Raw genomic sequence first — 18512 nt, forward strand, 5'->3', positions numbered from 1 at the left:
TCCTCGGATTACCTCCTTCCATTTAAGCACCAACTTTGCCAAAAGAACCGTTTTGTTTGTCATCCATTTTGATTTTCTTTTAGAATCCAATGTCTTGCTATGACTTTTGCGTTTGACCCATAATTTATACAACACGTGCATCTATTAGTGGAAATTGATCGGTGATGTGCTAAGTAGATTTTCGTACAACCAATTAAAGGTATGATCACAGAAAGGTATGTTCTATAAAGCTCTACATTAACGGTTTAATGTCACTAATATATTCACCGTCCAGCTCCTCTATTGGTTGAACTCAGTATTTGGGGCGGGATTTTATTTGTAGTCCTCATTTCACGTCACTTAAATGCTGGCACCGTCAGCACTTAGGAATTGGGCTTAGACTTTGCTGAAAGTTACTTTTAGCAGCTTTATACAATGCTCTTAGGTCCTACTTTTTGCTAAGATTTTTTTAACTCTTAAGTCCAAGTGTACGACCATTCTTAGGAAGTTTTATGCATACCGGCCCAGATCCTGAATGTACCAGTCTCCCTCTGGTGGACGTAAAAAAACAGCAGGGAAGCTGCTTAAAGCGAAAATATGTTCAAAAGATCATCGGTATCCCTTGTAAGTTGAATGAAGTAGAACGGATACAGGCTACCTTCAAGTCCTACTCGGAAGATCTGACTAGAGAGTTGGAAAATCGTAATTACGACATGACGCGTGTTCAGGTGGTTAAGTCGGAGCAAAATGGAGGCGACAAGGAAGGAACTTTTTGTTTTGCTCTATATTTCGTTCCTTCAACGACAAAACGCATTTGTAGCGTTAACTGAACCTTTTGTAATCCCTTGCTCAAACAGCAGGTATAGCTCACCAGCTACATATAGGCCTATCACATATTGAGACAAAAATCTATAATTTTTCACGACACACCGTTTAGTAACAATTTATTCAAAAATAAACACAATTCAGAGTTCTGACATGACCAGGTGGAGCTATCCATTGCCTCCGCCACGATTGTTGTTTGACACGCATCCAACTCGGGGTTTAAAGAAAATCCCGAGTATCCCACCGGTAAATATGACTTCGTAGTGACGTTCATGTGCTCTCATCTCGTATTCACGATTTTTTCGACATGACTTGAAGGCTGATATAGTCCTTTTAGAAAATTTAAAGTGATACATTTTTTAAATCATGACGTATAAAACTCGAATAATATACCTTACATTTATTATGTATATTGATGTATGAATTAAACACTGGCAGTTCACAAGTACAACTGGATTAGAAGTAAATGTTATAATTCTGCTCACTTGAATTTCAGGTTTAAAGGAATAAGAAAGCAAACAAAAGAAAAAACATCTCAACTTTATTGCCCACAACGTTCGATAATAAACTAATAACCGGATTGGAATACAGCCATGACGAAGACTTTGGTACTTTAAGAAATTGATGAAGACCTTGATGTGCAGCGTTAGCTCGACTTCGTGGACAGACGTCTGCTGGTAAAATGAAGGAAGTGCAGAGGCGGTGATGGACAGACAGACAGACACGACCTGCATGGAAACGGCAAGTGAGCAGAACCGCAAAGCCGTTTTTTGCCATCATTTCCCATTTTCATATATTTATGAACCCGACAGTAAGCAAAACTTAATCTAAAAATGCGAAGGACTTTTTGCTCATTCCTAGTGTCTCCTGGAAGATGCCTCGCGAGAGGTCCTGCTTCTCACCCGTGGGTTTTAGGTTTCGGCAGGGAGGAGCGCTTCCCGAGACGTACGCTCACCTCACTTGTGTATTTTTGAATTTTCCTATTTGTCCAGTTGACAAACTACATTACTACATTAATACTACTACATTAATACTGTCGAAGCTGTCCCGCACAATCGAGAGATCCCAGCGTATAGCCCCCCCAGGAACGGAACCAGTGTCCGGATCGGATTTACTGGGGGGAAAAGTACAGGAACTGGGACCTGCACAGCTATCATAGAAAAGGTACGGTGCCAGTATGTACAGAAAACGGACTTGGGACAGCGAGCCAGCTAAATAAATGCTTCTGAACCGCTGTGTATTTAAATACAGTTTATTTCGGTCCGGCTCAGAGTGCGACCTCTCGCCGAGTGGGCGGGGCGCCGGGTCGCCCGGGATGGGAGGATGGCAGCGCCCTCCTTGGGTGGGCGGGGCGCCGGCTCGCCCGGGATAGGAGGGCCGCAGTCTCCTCCCAGCTGCGCCGCTCGTACCAGGCAGAGTGCTGGAGCTGAAAGTAGGGGAGGGCAGCGGAGCACCGAGCGGTATAAATAAAATATCACACGCTGTTCCCCGAAGCTGGACTAGGTGAAGCAGCGCACGCTTTCCGGTGCCTGGTCGCCTAGGGAACGGGGTGGTTGCACTTAAAACATTTTATATCATCGACCGGCGATTTAGTGAAAACTTCGTCTGCGTTTGGCCGCAAATCGTAGCGCGGGTGTGTGGTGTGGAGGAGGGGGACAGCCGCCCCGGAGCACAGCGGCCCGCCGTCCACATACAGCGCCACACGTCCACAGGTGAGCGGATGTCCACGGTGCGCCGGACGGGTCTGCGGTCCGATCTGCGGTCCGATCTGCGGACGGGTGGGTCTCCGGTAACGGTTTGGCCGGCGGTAATGCTCCAGTAAACGCGCATTTCGGAACTGGGACGCGAGCAGAAGCGTGTTCCGCTTTGGCTTCCCCAGTGCTTCACTATAAGCGGTGTCTAGAATGTCAATACAGAAAACGGCGCGGCACGTGAATGAAGCTGCATTTCCAAAGCGTAATGTAGGCGCACGAAGGTCGCCATCTTCCGCCCTGCGCTGTGCTCCGTGTTCAGGCGTGTAGCCTGAACCTTCCACCTTCCCCACCACGAATACCTGCATTATCTCACTGTTTACCGCACCTGCAACCTGCTGCATCTCCGGGTTGCTGCAAATCTAGAGCATCTCAGTCACCTGGGCCACTAGTAACAAGGTTCAGCGACACGTTCAATGATTAATCTGCTGCTGTTAATAATAATAAATCAGATAACGTTAACGCATATAGTTCTGTAGTTATTCATGTCCTTAGCTATCAACCACACCTCTTTATAAACACTTAAACAGTGAATATGTCATGGTGTGACTGCTTACAGAGATGTGGATCAGAGAGGGTTAAATTCACTTTGATGTACAGGTGTCTGGTTGTATGTGGGGGTCTGCATCAAGTCTTTTATTTTATGTGGTTGCAGTGCCTGATTTCCAGTGCAATTTACAAACCTGTCCCATGTCCAGGAAACTCAAATGGTGACTGGTTTGGTCGTTGGGGAACCTGTCCCAGGTTCTGGAAGTTCAAACAGTCTAGCTGTTGGGAAAGTTTCCTGAAGTAGAGTATGAACACAATTGGCAGAACAGAAGCTTCTAATGAGAAATACAGGTTTAAAGATACGAAGAGACAGTGAATTAGCCATGTGCTGTTTTTGAAGTAAATGAAACATGACTTGGTGTCTATTTATGAAGCCATAAATAAATTTCATGGGGGTCCGGGCAACCCCACACATAGGTTGGTCTGTGTAATTTTACTGCCTGGCTACATGCCTGATCGGTGACATTTATTTATTTATTTGGAGGGGTGAAATCCCCCTTTTTAACCTTGTGGCTATGTACTTGGTATGGAGGTTCATTAACTGTACAGGAAAAGAATGTGACCCCCCCATATGTGTTATGTTTTATTGTTTAATTATGTTGCCCTGCCCTCCTGAAGAGTGTGTGTGTGTGTGTGTGTGTGTGTGTGTGTATGTACACCAGTCACTGTCTTGTGCACAGGAGGGGGCGGTCGCACTCTCACCAGCCCCATCTGTCTGCAGCTCTCCTGGGACCAGCGAGGTTTCTCCCTGGGGCTCCCGCCTGCAACAGGCTCATGACTTCTGACCGGGACGCCGAAGTCATTGCTGAGCCACAGCGTGTCCAGGAAGCCTCTGAGATCTGTCACCCGGTAGGAGGCTGGCCGATTTCCTTGCTTTATTGCTAGGGCCCCTCACCCTTAGTGGGGGGGGGGGGGGGGGGGGTTGTCATGTGATTCAGAAAGGGGGTGCTGCTGCAGTTCCCCTTTCTTACCTGGCTCGATGTGATGTACACCCTCTATGGTGATTGGAACTCTCCGTAATGTGTGCTTTGTGTGTTCCGATCTTTGGTCATGTCAGGCAGCAGACCTTTCACTTCCAGGCTTTGGCCGTTTATAATTCAGTCAGGGGTGTGTTCTTTGTTTAAAAAGGGCTTCCCCATGAACACCCTCCTGGTGGTCACAGTCTCTACACTCTGCCGTCTCGGGGGAGGGGCCACTGTGGGGGGTGGTAGGGTGGGCAATATGATGTAAAATTATCACTATATTTTTCACATTTTGGACAGTGACAGTATTATGTTACAGTATTATTTTTTCCCAAGTTTTGGGAGGAGTAGCATGTCCTGCCCCTATTAAAAATATTTTATATTAAGTACAATTTATTCGCTGTTACAGTTGGGTATGGGCAGTCTTATTTCAATAAATATGTGTGATATGGGTAACGGTTTCTCATTTGTTTTATAATTGTCGGAGTAACAATGCAAAGGGAATGACAAGACTTTTTCACCTGAAAACAGTGCATTTTACGGTTCATTTCAAATAAATGCAGGGTTGACAACTTTAGTCAGTTGGCTGGAGTGAGGTTTTCATTTTGAGAAGTCTGCACGCACATGCATTTACATTTATATAACAGATTTATTACCTTGTAAATAATCTGAAGGGTTTGCAAACTACCCCAGTGCTTTTAATATCACTAATTTTAGGTTCATAATGGAGTAATATACACTCACCTAAAGGATTATTAGGAACACCATACTAATACGGTGTTTGACCCCCTTTCGCCTTCAGAACTGCCTTAATTCTACGTGGCATTGATTCAACGAGGTGCTGAAAGCATTCTTTAGAAATGTTGGCCCATATTGATAGGATAGCATCTTGCAGTTGATGGAGATTTGTGGGATGCACATCCAGGGCACGAAGCTCCCGTTCCACCACATCCCAAAGATGCTCTATTGGGTTGAGATCTGGTGACTGTGGGGGCCATTTTAGTACAGTGAACTCATTGTCATGTTCAAGAAACCAATTTGAAATGATTCGAGCTTTGTGACATGGTGCATTATCTTGCTGGAAGTAGCCATCAGAGGATGGGTACTTGGTGGTCATAAAGGGATGGACATGGTCAGAAACAATGCTTAGGTAGGCCGTGGCATTTAAACGATGCCCAATTGGCACTAAGGGGCCTAAAGTGTGCCAAGAAAACATCCCCTACACCATTACACCACCACCAGCAGCCTGCACAGTGGTAACAAGGCATGATGGATCCATGTTCTCATTCTGTTTATGCCAAATTCTGACTCTACCATTTGAATGTCTCAACAGAAATCGAGACTCATCAGACCAGGCAACATTTTTCCAGTCTTCAACTGTCCAATTTTGGTGAGCTCGTGCAAATTGTAGCCTCTTTTTCCTATTTGTAGTGGAGATGAGTGGTACCCGGTGGGGTCTTCTGCTGTTGTAGCCCATCCGCCTCAAGGTTGTGCGTGTTGTGGCTTCACAAATGCTTTGCTGCATACCTCGGTTGTAACGAGTGGTTATTTCAGTCAAAGTTGCTCTTCTATCAGCTTGAATCAGTCGGCCCATTCTCCTCTGACCTCTAGCATCAACAAGGCATTTTTGCCCACAGGACTGCCGCATACTGGATGTTTTTCCCTTTGTACACCATTCTTTGTAAACCCTAAAAATGGTTGTGCGTGAAAATCCCAGTAACTGAGCAGATTGTGAAATACTCAGACCGGCCCGTCTGGCACCAACAACCATGCCACGCTCAAAATGTCTTAAATCACCTTTCTTTCCCATTCTGACATTCAGTTTGGAGTTCAGGAGATTGTCTTGACCAGGACCACACCCCTAAATGCATTGAAGCAACTGCCATGTGATTGGTTGATAAGATAATTGCATTAATGAGAAATTGAACAGGTGTTCATAATAATCCTTTAGGTGAGTGTATATTTGCCGTAAGATTTCTTGAGTGAGCTTGAGTCTGAAATCGTGTCATGCCAGATGTGTGTGAGTTGGCAGCCCTAAAAAAAATAACATTACTTCATACAGTTGACGTTCATTGGTGTGGGAAACGGCGGTACTAGTGTTAATTGGGCAATTGTGTTTTTTAACACGCACCTTGCATGAAGGCAGCGGCGCATATATATGCTGATTTAGCAAATATGTTTTTAATTTGCTACTATAATATATCTATATGTAACTCGGTTATTTTGTTTAATGTGTATAATTACACAAAATGTTGAATTTGTGAATTTATCGCAATATGACATTAGATTGTATATAATAGAAAATTCAGAAAACACAGATAAACCCAGATAAAGACTATATAAGCACAAGTATTCAGATTACAACTGAAGCTTTAAAGAAAATAAAATACCTTAATATTTTTTATAAATATGCTGTTGTATAATTAGGCTGTTGAAATCTTGTGGTGTTAACAGTATATTGCAAATCCATATGGTGGTGCACAATCGCACCAGTGTACCGCCCATCCCTAGCTGAGCACGTTGCTTGTAATGTCATTCAGAGCCACAGTGAGACGCTGTGAGTTTTCGCCTCATTCTACCTCTCTGGTTTTTGGGGAGTGTGAGTCCCTTCAGGACGGAGCGGTTCCATTGGTCTCTTCTGAAGTGGATCCTCTTTTTTTTATTCTGCTTTTTAAAATCTCCTTGCGCCACTCAGTGTCATGTGTTGCATGTGTCTCTAGAGCCTCACTGCTCCATGCTGTCCAGTAAAGCTCAGCTCCACAGCTGAATCGTATCCCACGGCTCCCCCTAGGTCTGGCCCAAACCAGAGGGGCCCTCAGTGCCATTCATACGACACACATGCCTCCCGCAGGGGGGGATAGTGGTCTTGAATGAATGACAAGAGCAAGTGTGTCCTTCACACAGATTTTAATGTGCTATTTTAGGCCCCCCAGGGGACTTTCTCCTAGCCCAGTTAGTGTTGAGGCTCATTCTGCCTCGCCTTGCTGTCTGGCCGCTGTGAGGTGAGAGTGTAGGGGCACTGCTGACATGGGCTGCTGCTTCAGTAAAGAGCTGAACCCAAATGTGACCACTGAACGGACGAGTCTCCTCCACGCGTCCCTCCAGGAGGATTCGGTGAAGGAGGTGGTGTGGGAGCACGAGGAGAGGTCCGCTGGATGGGTCAGCAGGAACGGAAGGTCGGGCCGCGCTACGGAGAGGGACTTGGTACAGCACTCCAGCGGGGGTGACTTGGGCCACGTGTGGGGCCGCAGCGTATTTTGGGCATGGCCTGTCCAAGATCACGGGACGCCGAAAGGGGCTATTAATAAGCAAGTAGTGAAATGTTCTGCTGCTGGAGAAGAAGGAAGCCAGCGCCCCAAGGAGAGCCCCAAGCACACTAGCGAGAAACCCAGCGTGGGAGAGATGTCTAGCTCCACCAGCAGAGACATGGTGGGAAACATGGCAAGAGGGATGATGCTTGAAGCCCAAATTGGGAATGTGGACATAGAGGGACACGGTCGCCTTAGTGTTCCTTCCTCGGGAGGACATTCGAAATCTCTGAGCAGAAGATCACCAGAAACATTAAGGGGCTCTGGAAGCCGTTGTGCTTCCTGTTATGGCAGAGCAGTTGTTGATGGAAACTGTAAAGAAAATGCTGCCATGTCCACAGAGAACATGCAGCTGTCTGTGAGTGCTAACAAACCGGGAGAGGAAAGTGTTTCTACGTCGAAGACTGAGGACTCTCAGGTTAAGGAGGCCCTGGGTTCAGGTAGGAGCACGTTCACAGGGGACCGTGAGTCACATCTAGTGTCTGCCATGGGGCATAAACTGAAAACCAGGACTCAGAGTTTCTATAGCATCTGTTCTATTGATATCAAAGACATGGAAAATGAGAGTGGGGTATGTTCCTCTGTGCCGTCGGGAATTCTTCTGAAGACAAGTTCCTCAGCTGTTGCGGGGAATGGAACATGTGGTGAAACAGCATCTCTGAGCCAAGCTTCTGGAATTTCAGCTTCGGAACATCTGAGTAGAGGGCGCAAGGATTTCCTCGAAAGTGAAAGGGGCAGGCTTTTCACAAAGTGCTCAGAAACTGAAGCTGAAGATGTTCTTGTCACCTGTCACCCCTCTGTGCCTTCTCTGTGGGAATGTGACGAAGAGCATGTAGACAAGTCCACCTTGGTTTCCTGTGTTCTTCCTTTAGATGCTGAGGTGTTTTCAAATGATATGTCTGTCAATGTGGATATCATTCAGTCAAGTGGTGACTGTTCCCATCATGTGACCACAAGGGAACAAGGTCAGGGGTCAAATGACTTCCACTCTGAGGCTACTGCTGACATTAATTCTGCCACTCACACATTTGAAGCAACTAATCAGAAGGCCGCCTTAAGCAGAAGCAGTGAGTGTTCTGTAAATCCATTGGTTTCTCCTGTTGCCATGTATGAGTTGGCTGGTGAAAACATGGGTGAGTATTTCCAAACGGTGGGGCTTGTTGAGTTTGAACCTAAACACAAAAGCTCAGGTGGTACAAACATGCATTTTATCCAGCTTGTGAATACTGGTCAGCTGTCAGAAATGGCAGCACCGGCGGAAAATCTGGAGCAGCCTGGTGATTGCGTCATCAAACCTGTGCTAAGTGACTTTTGTGGCAGGAGAGCTGTAGAAAGCAGTGTAATGGCCATGGGGGGCACACACATTTTGACAAGGAAAGAGTCAGACCAGGAGCAGATGCAGAATGAGAGGCTGGTCAAAGACCCCGGTGTGAGTAAGACTTGGCTGCTGGAAGAGCCCGCTTTCCTTGAAACAGCCTCTGAGCGGAAGACTCAACCATCTGTAGGACATCTGCCAACAGCGGAATGTAAAAATGGATCTCTGGATGTACACTGGAATCACACACTCAGGACACCCAGTGCTGTGGCACAGTGTCAGACACATCGGGAGTCAGACACATCTGGAAACTGGCCTCATATCTGTGAAGTGCACTGTTCCTCAGAACCACTGCTGACGACACCTGCAGCAAATCATTCAATTTGGTGTGATCCCTCAGACACAGGGGATCAGTCTGTCCAGTCACAAATAGCGAGTGCGTGTGTCAAGTCATTTTGTTTGTCCTCATCCACGAGGGCAGCTTGCTGTGAAAAGGGCATCTGTGCACCACTCGCTGACAAGAATGACACCGTAGAGATTATTCTTGGAAGAGAGGGTGGAACTAGTCGCCTCGGTTGTATGGCTATTGCAGATGTCTCAAGTTCTTATCTTGCTGAAGGACAAGATTCCTCGGACTGTGTGGCCGTCTGTGGAATATCAGATCAAGTTGACGACTCTGATCCTGCAGATGTTTCTAATCAAAGTTTAGATTCCAGGCCACAGGGTCCCCTAAGTCAGATTGGGGAGGCAGGAGTTCAAACCGCAGAAGTTTTCTGCAGCACTGAGGATGTTTCAGAGTTGCATAGATTGTTGCCAGACCAGGTAGATTGCAGGAAATGGATCCAAAAGGGTGAGTCTTTGCCTTGTGCATCCAGAGAGTCTGGAAATCAGGCAGGAATCCCAGTGCAGCCTCATGTTGGTGAGAGTCCTTGGCCTTGTGGTCAGGTTAGTCTGTTAGATACACATCTCCCTTTCAGCAATTTAGGAAGTTCACAGACAGAACTCAAGGACTCTGAACTGTGGCCAGGAGAATCAGTGGAGTCTATAACACTGCAGAGCGTTTTGACAATGAACTGTGACCTAAGCGGCATCCAAGAGGACTGTAAGCACCCTTATGTTAGCAGTCAGGGCCAGGCTGCACACGGCTCTAATAACAGGGATTTTATCCATAGTGATGATGCACCTCCCACAGTATCTGACTGCCACTACGTTCCTCTGCTGGCAAATTGCTGGCCAGACCAGATCTCCCCCGACTGTGGTCAGAATGCACTTTTGGTCACCCCACACGGCGAGTCGTATGCTGAACTCCAGTGGCCAGCGGAGGGCAGCGTAGCACAAGCATTCAAGAACACGGACCTACAGGATGGCAGCGTAGCGGCAGTGAACGTGGAACTCGATCAGGTCGACATCTATGCCTCTACACCTTCCTATGAAATTTACTTCCAGGCTATGAAGGCGCCTGATGCAGTTCAACCAGGAAAGGTCACGGGTTCCATGGATGAGACGGAAGGGGACAGAGAGGTGGGAATGCTGAACATGGTTTCGAACTTGTTGGGAAAGTCTGATGTGGTTGAGGAAGGGGATCTCCCTCTTTACCTCACCCCATGGGAGGAGCTGTTCCAGGACGGAAAACTTAGAGAATATCCCCCTCAGTCCGCATGGAGGTCTAGGTCGCTGAATGGTGGTGCCCAGAGGTCTGTGGTACCTGGGCAGTTGCTTATGCCAGTGGACATGGAGAGCGCTGTGGGTTTCATGGGCCCCAACCCTCACGGCCTGCCAGAGCCTAACAGTACTTATACCTGGGGTTGGCAGGCTGCCTTCAACCAACCTGTAAGTGCACTTTTATGGTCAGTAGAGTAGACTTAATCTGAACTATGTTCTGTGGTTAATTTTACAGCCTGTCATAAATATTTTGTCTTTTTCTCTGCTAATTGTCTTCCCAAATCTGTTAATAAATTGAGCATGTTCACATTAGGAGTAGCAGTTTTTCATATTTGCTTACATTAACATGGAGCAGGGATCAGTGGTCAACTTAGACACTTCAGCGTGACTATTCTTGACTCCCTGCCTTCATTCCTGAATGCAGCTTGACTGTGGTCGCTTTTAGTGTAAGGAAATTTGCTTGCAGCACCATTCTGAAAATGGCAGAAAAAGTTATGAATGATATGTGCGGTTCCTCTGAACTAACGGGTGTAACTGGAAGGTACAAAGGGCTTTAGCTGTTTGTGGTCTAAGGCACTTGCAAACACGTCACGGACATTGCTGTCAGCCTGAGGTGACACATTGGAATTGGATCAGTTACCTGGCAACCACATCAAGGTTGACACGGGGGGCTGAGCTTTCAGGTTAGAAGTTCAGATTTACTGAGAAGCTCATCACTCCAGTGCCCTTTATAAGATATTCGCAGTAGCTCTCCCAGATAAGAGAAGCTTGAACAATAACTATCAACAGGAACAGAAAATAAAGGTCAGGATCTGAGAGGCACCACCGATTGGTGTCTGTGCGGCAACTGACAGCTGATCTGTGTCACATGCTGCAATCTACTGTCTGCCGTTTGTGTGACAGGGTGACAGAGCACTTAGGTTTGCTTGATAGGAGTTTGCAGGGCTGGCGGACAGTGAGATGGGGCCTTATTATTTACCCCAGCCTAATAAAACATTTAATTCTGTGTTATTACCGCATTATCCTTTTGCTAATATTCAGGAAATTACAGGTCATAAGACATTAGCTCAGCGTTTGTGCTCGGAGTAGAGCCCCGACTGATATTTTCCGTGGCTCTTAAGGGTTTTGGATTCATTTCAGGGTTCTGTCAAGGTTTCTGACCTGAACCCAAACGCAGAGGTATGGGCCAATCACATGCCGTACCTCGGGGCTCCTGGATTTGATGACCCCGGTACACCTCAAACATGGGCAGAAACTGCTGTAGGTCCAGACCTGCATGGGGAAGGTAAGCATGGTTATTCTATGTAACGACACTTTGTAGGGTAGCGATGACCTTTAATCCTTCTGTCACCCCTCCATTTTCCACCAGGCCAGTGGGCTGAGGTGCTGTCTGTTTTGTATGGTACTCCTAAAAGATTTTCATGGTCGTACTGAGCCCCAGTGCCTCTATCTTTAGGGTTCTCTGTCCACAATGTCACCGCCGCCGAGGACGAGCCAGACCAGGAACTGGAGGAGTTCCAGTCTGGTGGTCCAGAGGTCACCAGCACCATGGACCTGCAGGGTCCAGACTGCACAGACACAGGGGTCCAGACTGCTGGTGAGTTTTCCTTCCTGGTCTTGGTTCTGAACTCCACTAAGGCGTGTGTGGAGTCTGCATGGAGATGAAGGTGGTTATTCGAGATGGTCCATCTTGCGCATCTTGTTGACCCTTGCCTCCCTGCTTTCAGGAGAGTTTGGTTCCTGTGAGCTGGATGAGCAGGAGGACCTTAGAGAACATCTGAGGGACACGCTGGAGTTCTGTCTGTCACGGTGAGGCCGCCCATCTTACACCACATGATCCCTGATTGGTCGAGTGATGAGTGCTGCCGCGTCTGATTGAATGCCTCAGTCATCGTGTTTATCTGTTTAGAAAATGCCACTCCCAGCTCTGATTCTGACCCTCCCTACCCCCCCCCCACCGCAGGGAGAACCTTGCTGGTGACATGTACCTGGTCTCCCAGATGGACAGTGACCAGTATGTGCCAATCGTAACGGTTGCCAACCTAGAGCAGGTGAAGAAGCTGAGCACCGACATGGAGCTCATCACCAATGTCTTGCGCTGTAAGCCCCGCCCTAGCTCTGCATATCCATTTGCATTCTGCATCAGTACATTTGCAGGTTTCGGTTCTGCCTTAGTCTTTGCGCTGACCCATTGATTTTTTTTCCCCACACTGTATGCCTGTTGTTCTTAAAGGAACTGAAATGTGATGGAATGATAGGACACCTTGGATCGATGCTTTCTTGGTTTTCTGCAGCATTGCCACTGGTCCAAGTAGATGAAAAGGGTGAGAAGGTCAGGCCCAATCAGAACCGCTGCATCGTTATTCTGCGGGAGGTCCCGGAGTCCACTCCAGTGGAGGTGAGCTTCACCTGAACAGGTCCTGGGTTTTCCGTACTGTTGGCACAGGAAATGATTAGATCCAGATCTCAGTGTCAGTGTTAAGCCTGTTTATACAGTACCAAACTGAAAAAATTGGAAACCCATCTCAGTGCTGCTCCCCACAGATCATCCCCTCTGGTGGCGGTGCCTCATTCACACTCCTGTTCTCTCTTCTGACTTTTTCAGGAAGTGGAGGCCCTTTTCAAAGGGGAGAAGCAGCCCAAGTTCATTAGCTGTGAATTCGCCTACAACGACAGTTGGTTCATCACTTTTGAATCGGAAGCAGATGCTCAGCGGGTAAAGGATCGTTTGGGGGGCGGGGGGTACAGCACGCCGGAGCACCTGGACAGTCAGCTGACCGTCTGCTCTCCTGCAGGCCTATCAGTACCTTCGAGAGGAGGTGAAGACCTTCCAGGGGAGGCCCGTGAAGGTGACGAGCATTCCACGCAGCACCTCTAACATATTACAGCATCTGTGTGAAATGTTCATATTCATATATAATATCATATTTCTGTGTCCCCCCCCCAGGCAAGGATGAAAGCTAAGGCCATTGCCATCAACACCTTCCTGCCAAAGAACTGCTACAGGCCTCTGGAGGGGCCCCGGGACACCCAGAGGGGGTACAGAACGTTCTATGGACCCCCACTTTATGGCGCCCCCCAGCAGTTCCCACTGTATGGTGTCGTGGCCCCCCAGGCATGGCTGGGGGTGCCTGGCTTCTTGGACCCTGCCCTTGTGAGTACCCCCAAAGCAAGTGCATTTTTTAAATTGGGGCGGGGGGTGTCTGTTTTTTTTTCTGTCTCGCAGATCAACTGCCTATTGTTGGTCCCCACAGGTGGCGCCATTTCCTAATCCTAAGTACACGGATGGGTTCACAACCCCCCCGGCGTTCAAGTCCTGTGCTGGCCCGGCCCACCCCAGACAGTACTCCCCCAGGACCAGGTCAGAGTCGCTCTGGCCTGAGTTTGGATTTTGGCACCATGCCCTGGTGTAAATGCGGCCTTTTGAGATGAGGCACGTGGCCATTAGCATCGGCACCAGCTGCCTCCCTGGTCCTGATCCAGGTTCTGTCCCATGCTCCAGAACCCACGGAAGACCGGCACCAAGGTCCTTAGCCCACGATGTGGACTCGGAGGTCCTGGAAGGGCACGCCCGCTTCAGCTTCTCCACAGAGTGCGTCACGAACGGCCTGCACTGCCCCCTGTCCCGCACGCCGGGACATAACCGGACACGGGCCTCGGGTGGTATGGGGTATCCCCGCAGGGACGCTGGACCGGGCCGGGCCGACTTCGCCCCAGGTTTGGGCAGAGGGAGGTATGTTTCAGTCTGTTAGGTTAGGATCTTCATGTTGTGGGATTTATTATTCCGTGTCACAGTTACGGACGCACTGTCGGAGTAAACTTTAATGTCATCAGCTGATGGGCACTCCGATCCTAGTGGGGTGAACTAGCATCTTTAACGTTTGTTTTAGCTAATGCAAGTTTAGTCGTTAGACTGTGAAATTAATGTGAAATGGTGCTGTTTTTTTAATTTTTGTTTAAGGAAAACTGCTTTTGGCCACAAAAAGAAGAAGGACGACAAGTTTACAGTAAGTGTGACACTGTCAGGGCCAGCCCAAGGCATCAGTGCAGATCTACATTGTAATTGTGTAGCCCATGTAATGGGGTCCCACCAGACCGGGTCAAAGTGGGTCGTAATCAGTGGGCCACTGACACACGCGCAATCACCCCCGAAAACGCTTGGGCAGGCCCCGGACCTATAATATTTCAAATAAGCCGCATTTCGGTTCCATGGAGGATGGTGGAGGGTGTTCAGATTTCTGCCTGGTTCCCATTCTCTTCTGCACAGAGAGGGTCCCCACTGCTGATTGTCCCGCCTCAGAAGGCCCCCACCCCCAGCTTTCAGCTGGACCTGTCCGGCTTCCCCTCATTGCCAGGAGCTGCTGGATACCCAGTGGATGGGGTGGACGTGCTCAGGAACCCAGCTCCAGCAGTGAGTGTCACCGAGACCTGGTTTCCTGTGGGGTTTGCTGAGTGGGCCCCTGCCCCCAGACTGCCAGCCAGGAACCCACTGGGGTATTTATGGGAGGGGGGATTGGTCTACATGCCCGCTCCCCTTTACTGTGATTATTTCTCCAGAATGAGAACCAGGACAGCAGCACTGACGCTGTTCCCTCAGGGACCCCCCGAGAGCCCCTCCAGAGCCCCCCTCCACCAAAGGATGTCCCCACGCCACCTGGTTCTCCGCGGTGAGTGATACCCTATAGCCACGCTCTGGTGATAACGGCAGTTCGGACTCTGCGTGACGCTTGTGTCTGTTTACCCACTGGCAGGCCAACATCCTGGAGGCCAAAGCACACGCAGCCCTGGGCCCCCAGGAACCAAACACCTGCCTCCGCAAGTAAATCGGTCCAAGTGAACGGCGCCGCCACAGTGAGTGGGCCACGTGATCCTGGGACAGTGAACTGCACGGCATTATGGGCAACATAAGCAGCACGTCACATCTCTTCTCACCATCTGTCCACACCCAGGAGCTGCAGAAGCCCAGCTATGCGGAGATCTGTCAGAGGGTGACAGAGCCCCCCCCACCGGTGCCCAGGGATGCCATTCTGGAAAATGGTGCTGCCCCCACTGCTGATGACCCCCCCTGCCCACCCACTACTGGGCCTGTGGGCCTCTGAGACCCTTCATGACCTCCAGCTGTGCTCTTAACCTCCAGAAATGTGTTGCCAGGTCAGGTAACTCGCTTTGCCATCACTTTTTCTTATTTTGTTGGACTTAATTTTATTTGTGGTGTTTATGGACTCGTGTGAGCCATATTTATATGTTTTAAGGATAAAGCTGAACTTGAAGTTTTTTTTTTTTTTTTATGTCTCAATTTTGGGTTTCTGTGGTCATTAAAACATCTCCTGCCTTGCAGTTATTTGATGTTGGTAAACAGCTCCCCCTACTGTTCACCAGGCACTGTTCCATTCACAGTCCATCAGATACCCCAGAGTGTTCAATTTTGGGTGGTGTTATATTAAGGCTTGTGTCCTAGAACGCAGGTTCGGGATTCATTGGCGGGGGTCTTGGCCTTCTGCTTTGTTGAGTAGTCTTGGCCTAGGCGGGGCTGAGGTGATGGGGCGGGGTGTAGTGTACCAATCTGCCAAACCACAGGTGATTCACACCTCGATTTCAGAACTGGTGGGGTTTTTCCTAGTCCTGTGTCAAAGGGATGCAGTCCGCTCAAGCTTTCTCTGCAGTCCTTTGTGTTTACCTGTTTTTTTCTTTTTTTGTCAAGGACATTTAAATTTTCTTGTGGATTTATGAACCTGCAGCATCTTAAAGGGTTGACCTCCTATGGGAATATGTTTAGTTTCTATTAGGCTGATCGCTGTAAATATGGATTAAGTTGAAGCTGTATAATTTAGAGGCACTGCTGTGTGCTCTGATACTGGCACTTAATAAATTCTACATTAATTTCTTGTTTGGAGGCACCTGGTTTGTCAGTTAAGTTAAAAACAGCTTCCAAGTTATTTGTTAGAAACGTATTACTATTCCATAACAGGAATTAATGTAAACTTTCCTTTTACAATAGAAATGCATACTCCATGCAGCAGTTTTTTTTCTCTAGTGTTTGAAAACTTGAATTTAAACTTGAAAATAACTTTTGCCTTAACTTTTTTTTTTTTTAAATAAAATGCTTAAACCCCAGTTAACTTGCCTTAGGGGACAAATGGATGCAATGTTATCTTTGCATCCTTGTAGGTGAGAAATCTAAACTTTTTTTGTAATAATTTTATTTTTGTCTTTTTTTCCAGTTTTATTAAGGCGTAACAAATCTTCAGGTTGTCAATACTGTATTAAAAATAGACTTGAGAGTGCAGTTTGCTTGTACAGTTGTAAATAGAATAAATGGGTTATGTTAAAGTAACATGATTTTGTACAAATTTGAATTTGCAGTTGAGCTTCTGTTAAAATGACTTTGTTTACCTCTTGTGGGTTGTTTTAGTTTTTTGACTTTTTATTTTTAATCATTTATTGTTGCATTCCGTTTTCTGAAAGCTGGGACTGGATCTGGTTGTTTCAGTAAAAATTTGGAGCGAATAATTTTTAAGTTGAAGTAAAAATCTGTTTGGAAACGAAACCAAATGACTGCAGTTCTTGATGGGTCCGGCACCTTGCTGACATGTTTGGTTTTTCCAAAGTGAATGTGATTTATTTCGACATCCATATTCAGCCTGAGATGGGCTTTTCCGTTAACGTTTGAATTGCTAATGATTAGGTTTTACGCGGTAACTGATACAGAAGCTGATACACCAATGATCAGAGCCGGCGCTGTGATCCCCAAACGCTGAGCTGTAATGACCTGTGAAGACGGTGTAGTTCCGAAGGGCGCCCAAATCCCTTCATCCGACACCAGGATGCTTTCTCTTTCTCGGCGTCTTGCTTGAAATTCTACGTAACTACAATTCTGTAATAAAAGACGAGGTGGTGACAGAAATATGCCACGGCGTAGAGGAGACAGTACTAAGCGGCACGCTTCACTCAGGTGAGTAACACCAACCGCCGTCTGTAAGGTGTTCACGAAACAGGGAAATTTACTCCTTTGGCTGTGGACACCCGCCTTTCACCTACTAAACATTTTAACCGAACTGCGGATAAATGTCTTTGTATACTTTAAATCAGTGGTTCCCAATCTTTTTTTGACATCACAAATTTCAGGCGACCTCATAGACGTTTTTTCTAGAATTAGTTTTTGATCATGTTGCAAATACCGTGTTGCAAATAGAGTAGCCAGATTAGTGCACAAAGTAACATTTTATTTTCCCTGATCACATGTATAGTTAGGCGAGCTTGTCTTTACAAGCCTGAAGGTGATCGCAATCCATTTAGTTATAAATAAATGAGTTCAATTTATGAACGTGAAAGAATACAGTTGTTTAAAATTGTATGTGGTGTTTTAATCATAATTCTTAAAAGAATAATAATTAGTTGAGAAATATTTTTTATCAGTACATTTTTTTTTTAAACAATTCTAGACATTTCAGGGGACCCCACATGGGATCGCGACCCCAAGGTTGAAAAACACTGCTTTAAATGATTTTAACCCGGGTGCTTCGTGAGTACTGTATCTGGGTTCAGTACGTGGGACCGTTTACATCTGCCGTTCGGCGGTTAGCCTCAGAAACGTTACGTATAGGCTGCCGCCAAAGCAAGGGAAGCCCGCTGAGAGAGAGTGCGCGTGTGTCAGTGGCCCATTGATTACGACCCACTTTGACCCGGTCTGGTGGGACCCCATTACATGGGCTACACAATTACAACGTAGATCTGCATGATAAATTGGTTATATTTGTCAGAATCACCTCCGATGCGGGCCCTGTCCACCGCCCGTGAGCCTGCGGTTTTCAACGGGAAGTATCTCGTAAGTTTCTGCGTAGCCTACATGTCTTCGTATAATCACCGCCGGACAGCAACAACTAAGTTTCTCTGACCTCTGTAGTCTTCTTACTTGTGGCATCCATGCGTTCAGTGATGGATGGATAAGATTGCGGGGCTGTTATACTGGCCGATATAAGAAGCATAAGGGAAATGCGCTTTTCCTAAGTGAATGTTGTGGGACAATGAGGGGCTTTTCGGGACGCTGTGAACCGGCAGCCGACGGTGCGACGCGGTGCAAAAGCTCGGATACCGCTCTCATTCCCGAAATAATGTTAAATCACGCCCCAAAGTGCTTCTGAAAGATCCATATCCATTTATG

General features: G+C 47.3%; 1 protein-coding gene across 13 annotated transcripts; it reads left to right on the top strand.

Annotated features, from left to right (window-relative positions):
* The first annotated feature begins 392 nt into the window (after positions 1 to 392).
* Positions 393 to 16897, top strand: LOC111853450 (la-related protein 4B-like). 13 transcript variants are annotated; one of them, XM_023830345.2, is made up of 20 exons: positions 950 to 1050; positions 1301 to 1549; positions 1666 to 1749; positions 1847 to 1968; positions 3767 to 3953; positions 11492 to 11636; positions 11808 to 11948; positions 12079 to 12160; positions 12315 to 12451; positions 12646 to 12749; positions 12957 to 13067; positions 13147 to 13200; positions 13299 to 13505; positions 13606 to 13712; positions 13854 to 14084; positions 14313 to 14358; positions 14619 to 14762; positions 14909 to 15018; positions 15103 to 15202; positions 15301 to 16897. In XM_023830345.2, the coding sequence occupies exons 5-20, from the start codon at positions 3879 to 3881 to the stop codon at positions 15448 to 15450; spliced, it is 1944 nt and encodes a 647-aa protein (XP_023686113.2). In that variant the 5' UTR covers positions 950 to 1050; positions 1301 to 1549; positions 1666 to 1749; positions 1847 to 1968; positions 3767 to 3878; the 3' UTR covers positions 15451 to 16897. The 13 variants fall into 13 exon arrangements, with proteins under 13 accessions (XP_023686110.2, XP_072567556.1, XP_023686112.2 ...); XM_023830342.2 differs by lacking the exons at positions 950 to 1050; positions 1666 to 1749; positions 1847 to 1968 and adding an exon at positions 393 to 603 and having other exon boundaries at positions 3826 to 3953; XM_072711455.1 differs by lacking the exons at positions 950 to 1050; positions 1666 to 1749; positions 1847 to 1968 and adding an exon at positions 690 to 707 and having other exon boundaries at positions 3826 to 3953.
* The last annotated feature ends 1615 nt before the right edge of the window (positions 16898 to 18512 follow it).

The sequence above is a fragment of the Paramormyrops kingsleyae genome, chromosome 4 (assembly GCF_048594095.1).
Source record: "Paramormyrops kingsleyae isolate MSU_618 chromosome 4, PKINGS_0.4, whole genome shotgun sequence".
Classification (NCBI taxonomy): domain Eukaryota; kingdom Metazoa; phylum Chordata; class Actinopteri; order Osteoglossiformes; family Mormyridae; genus Paramormyrops; species Paramormyrops kingsleyae.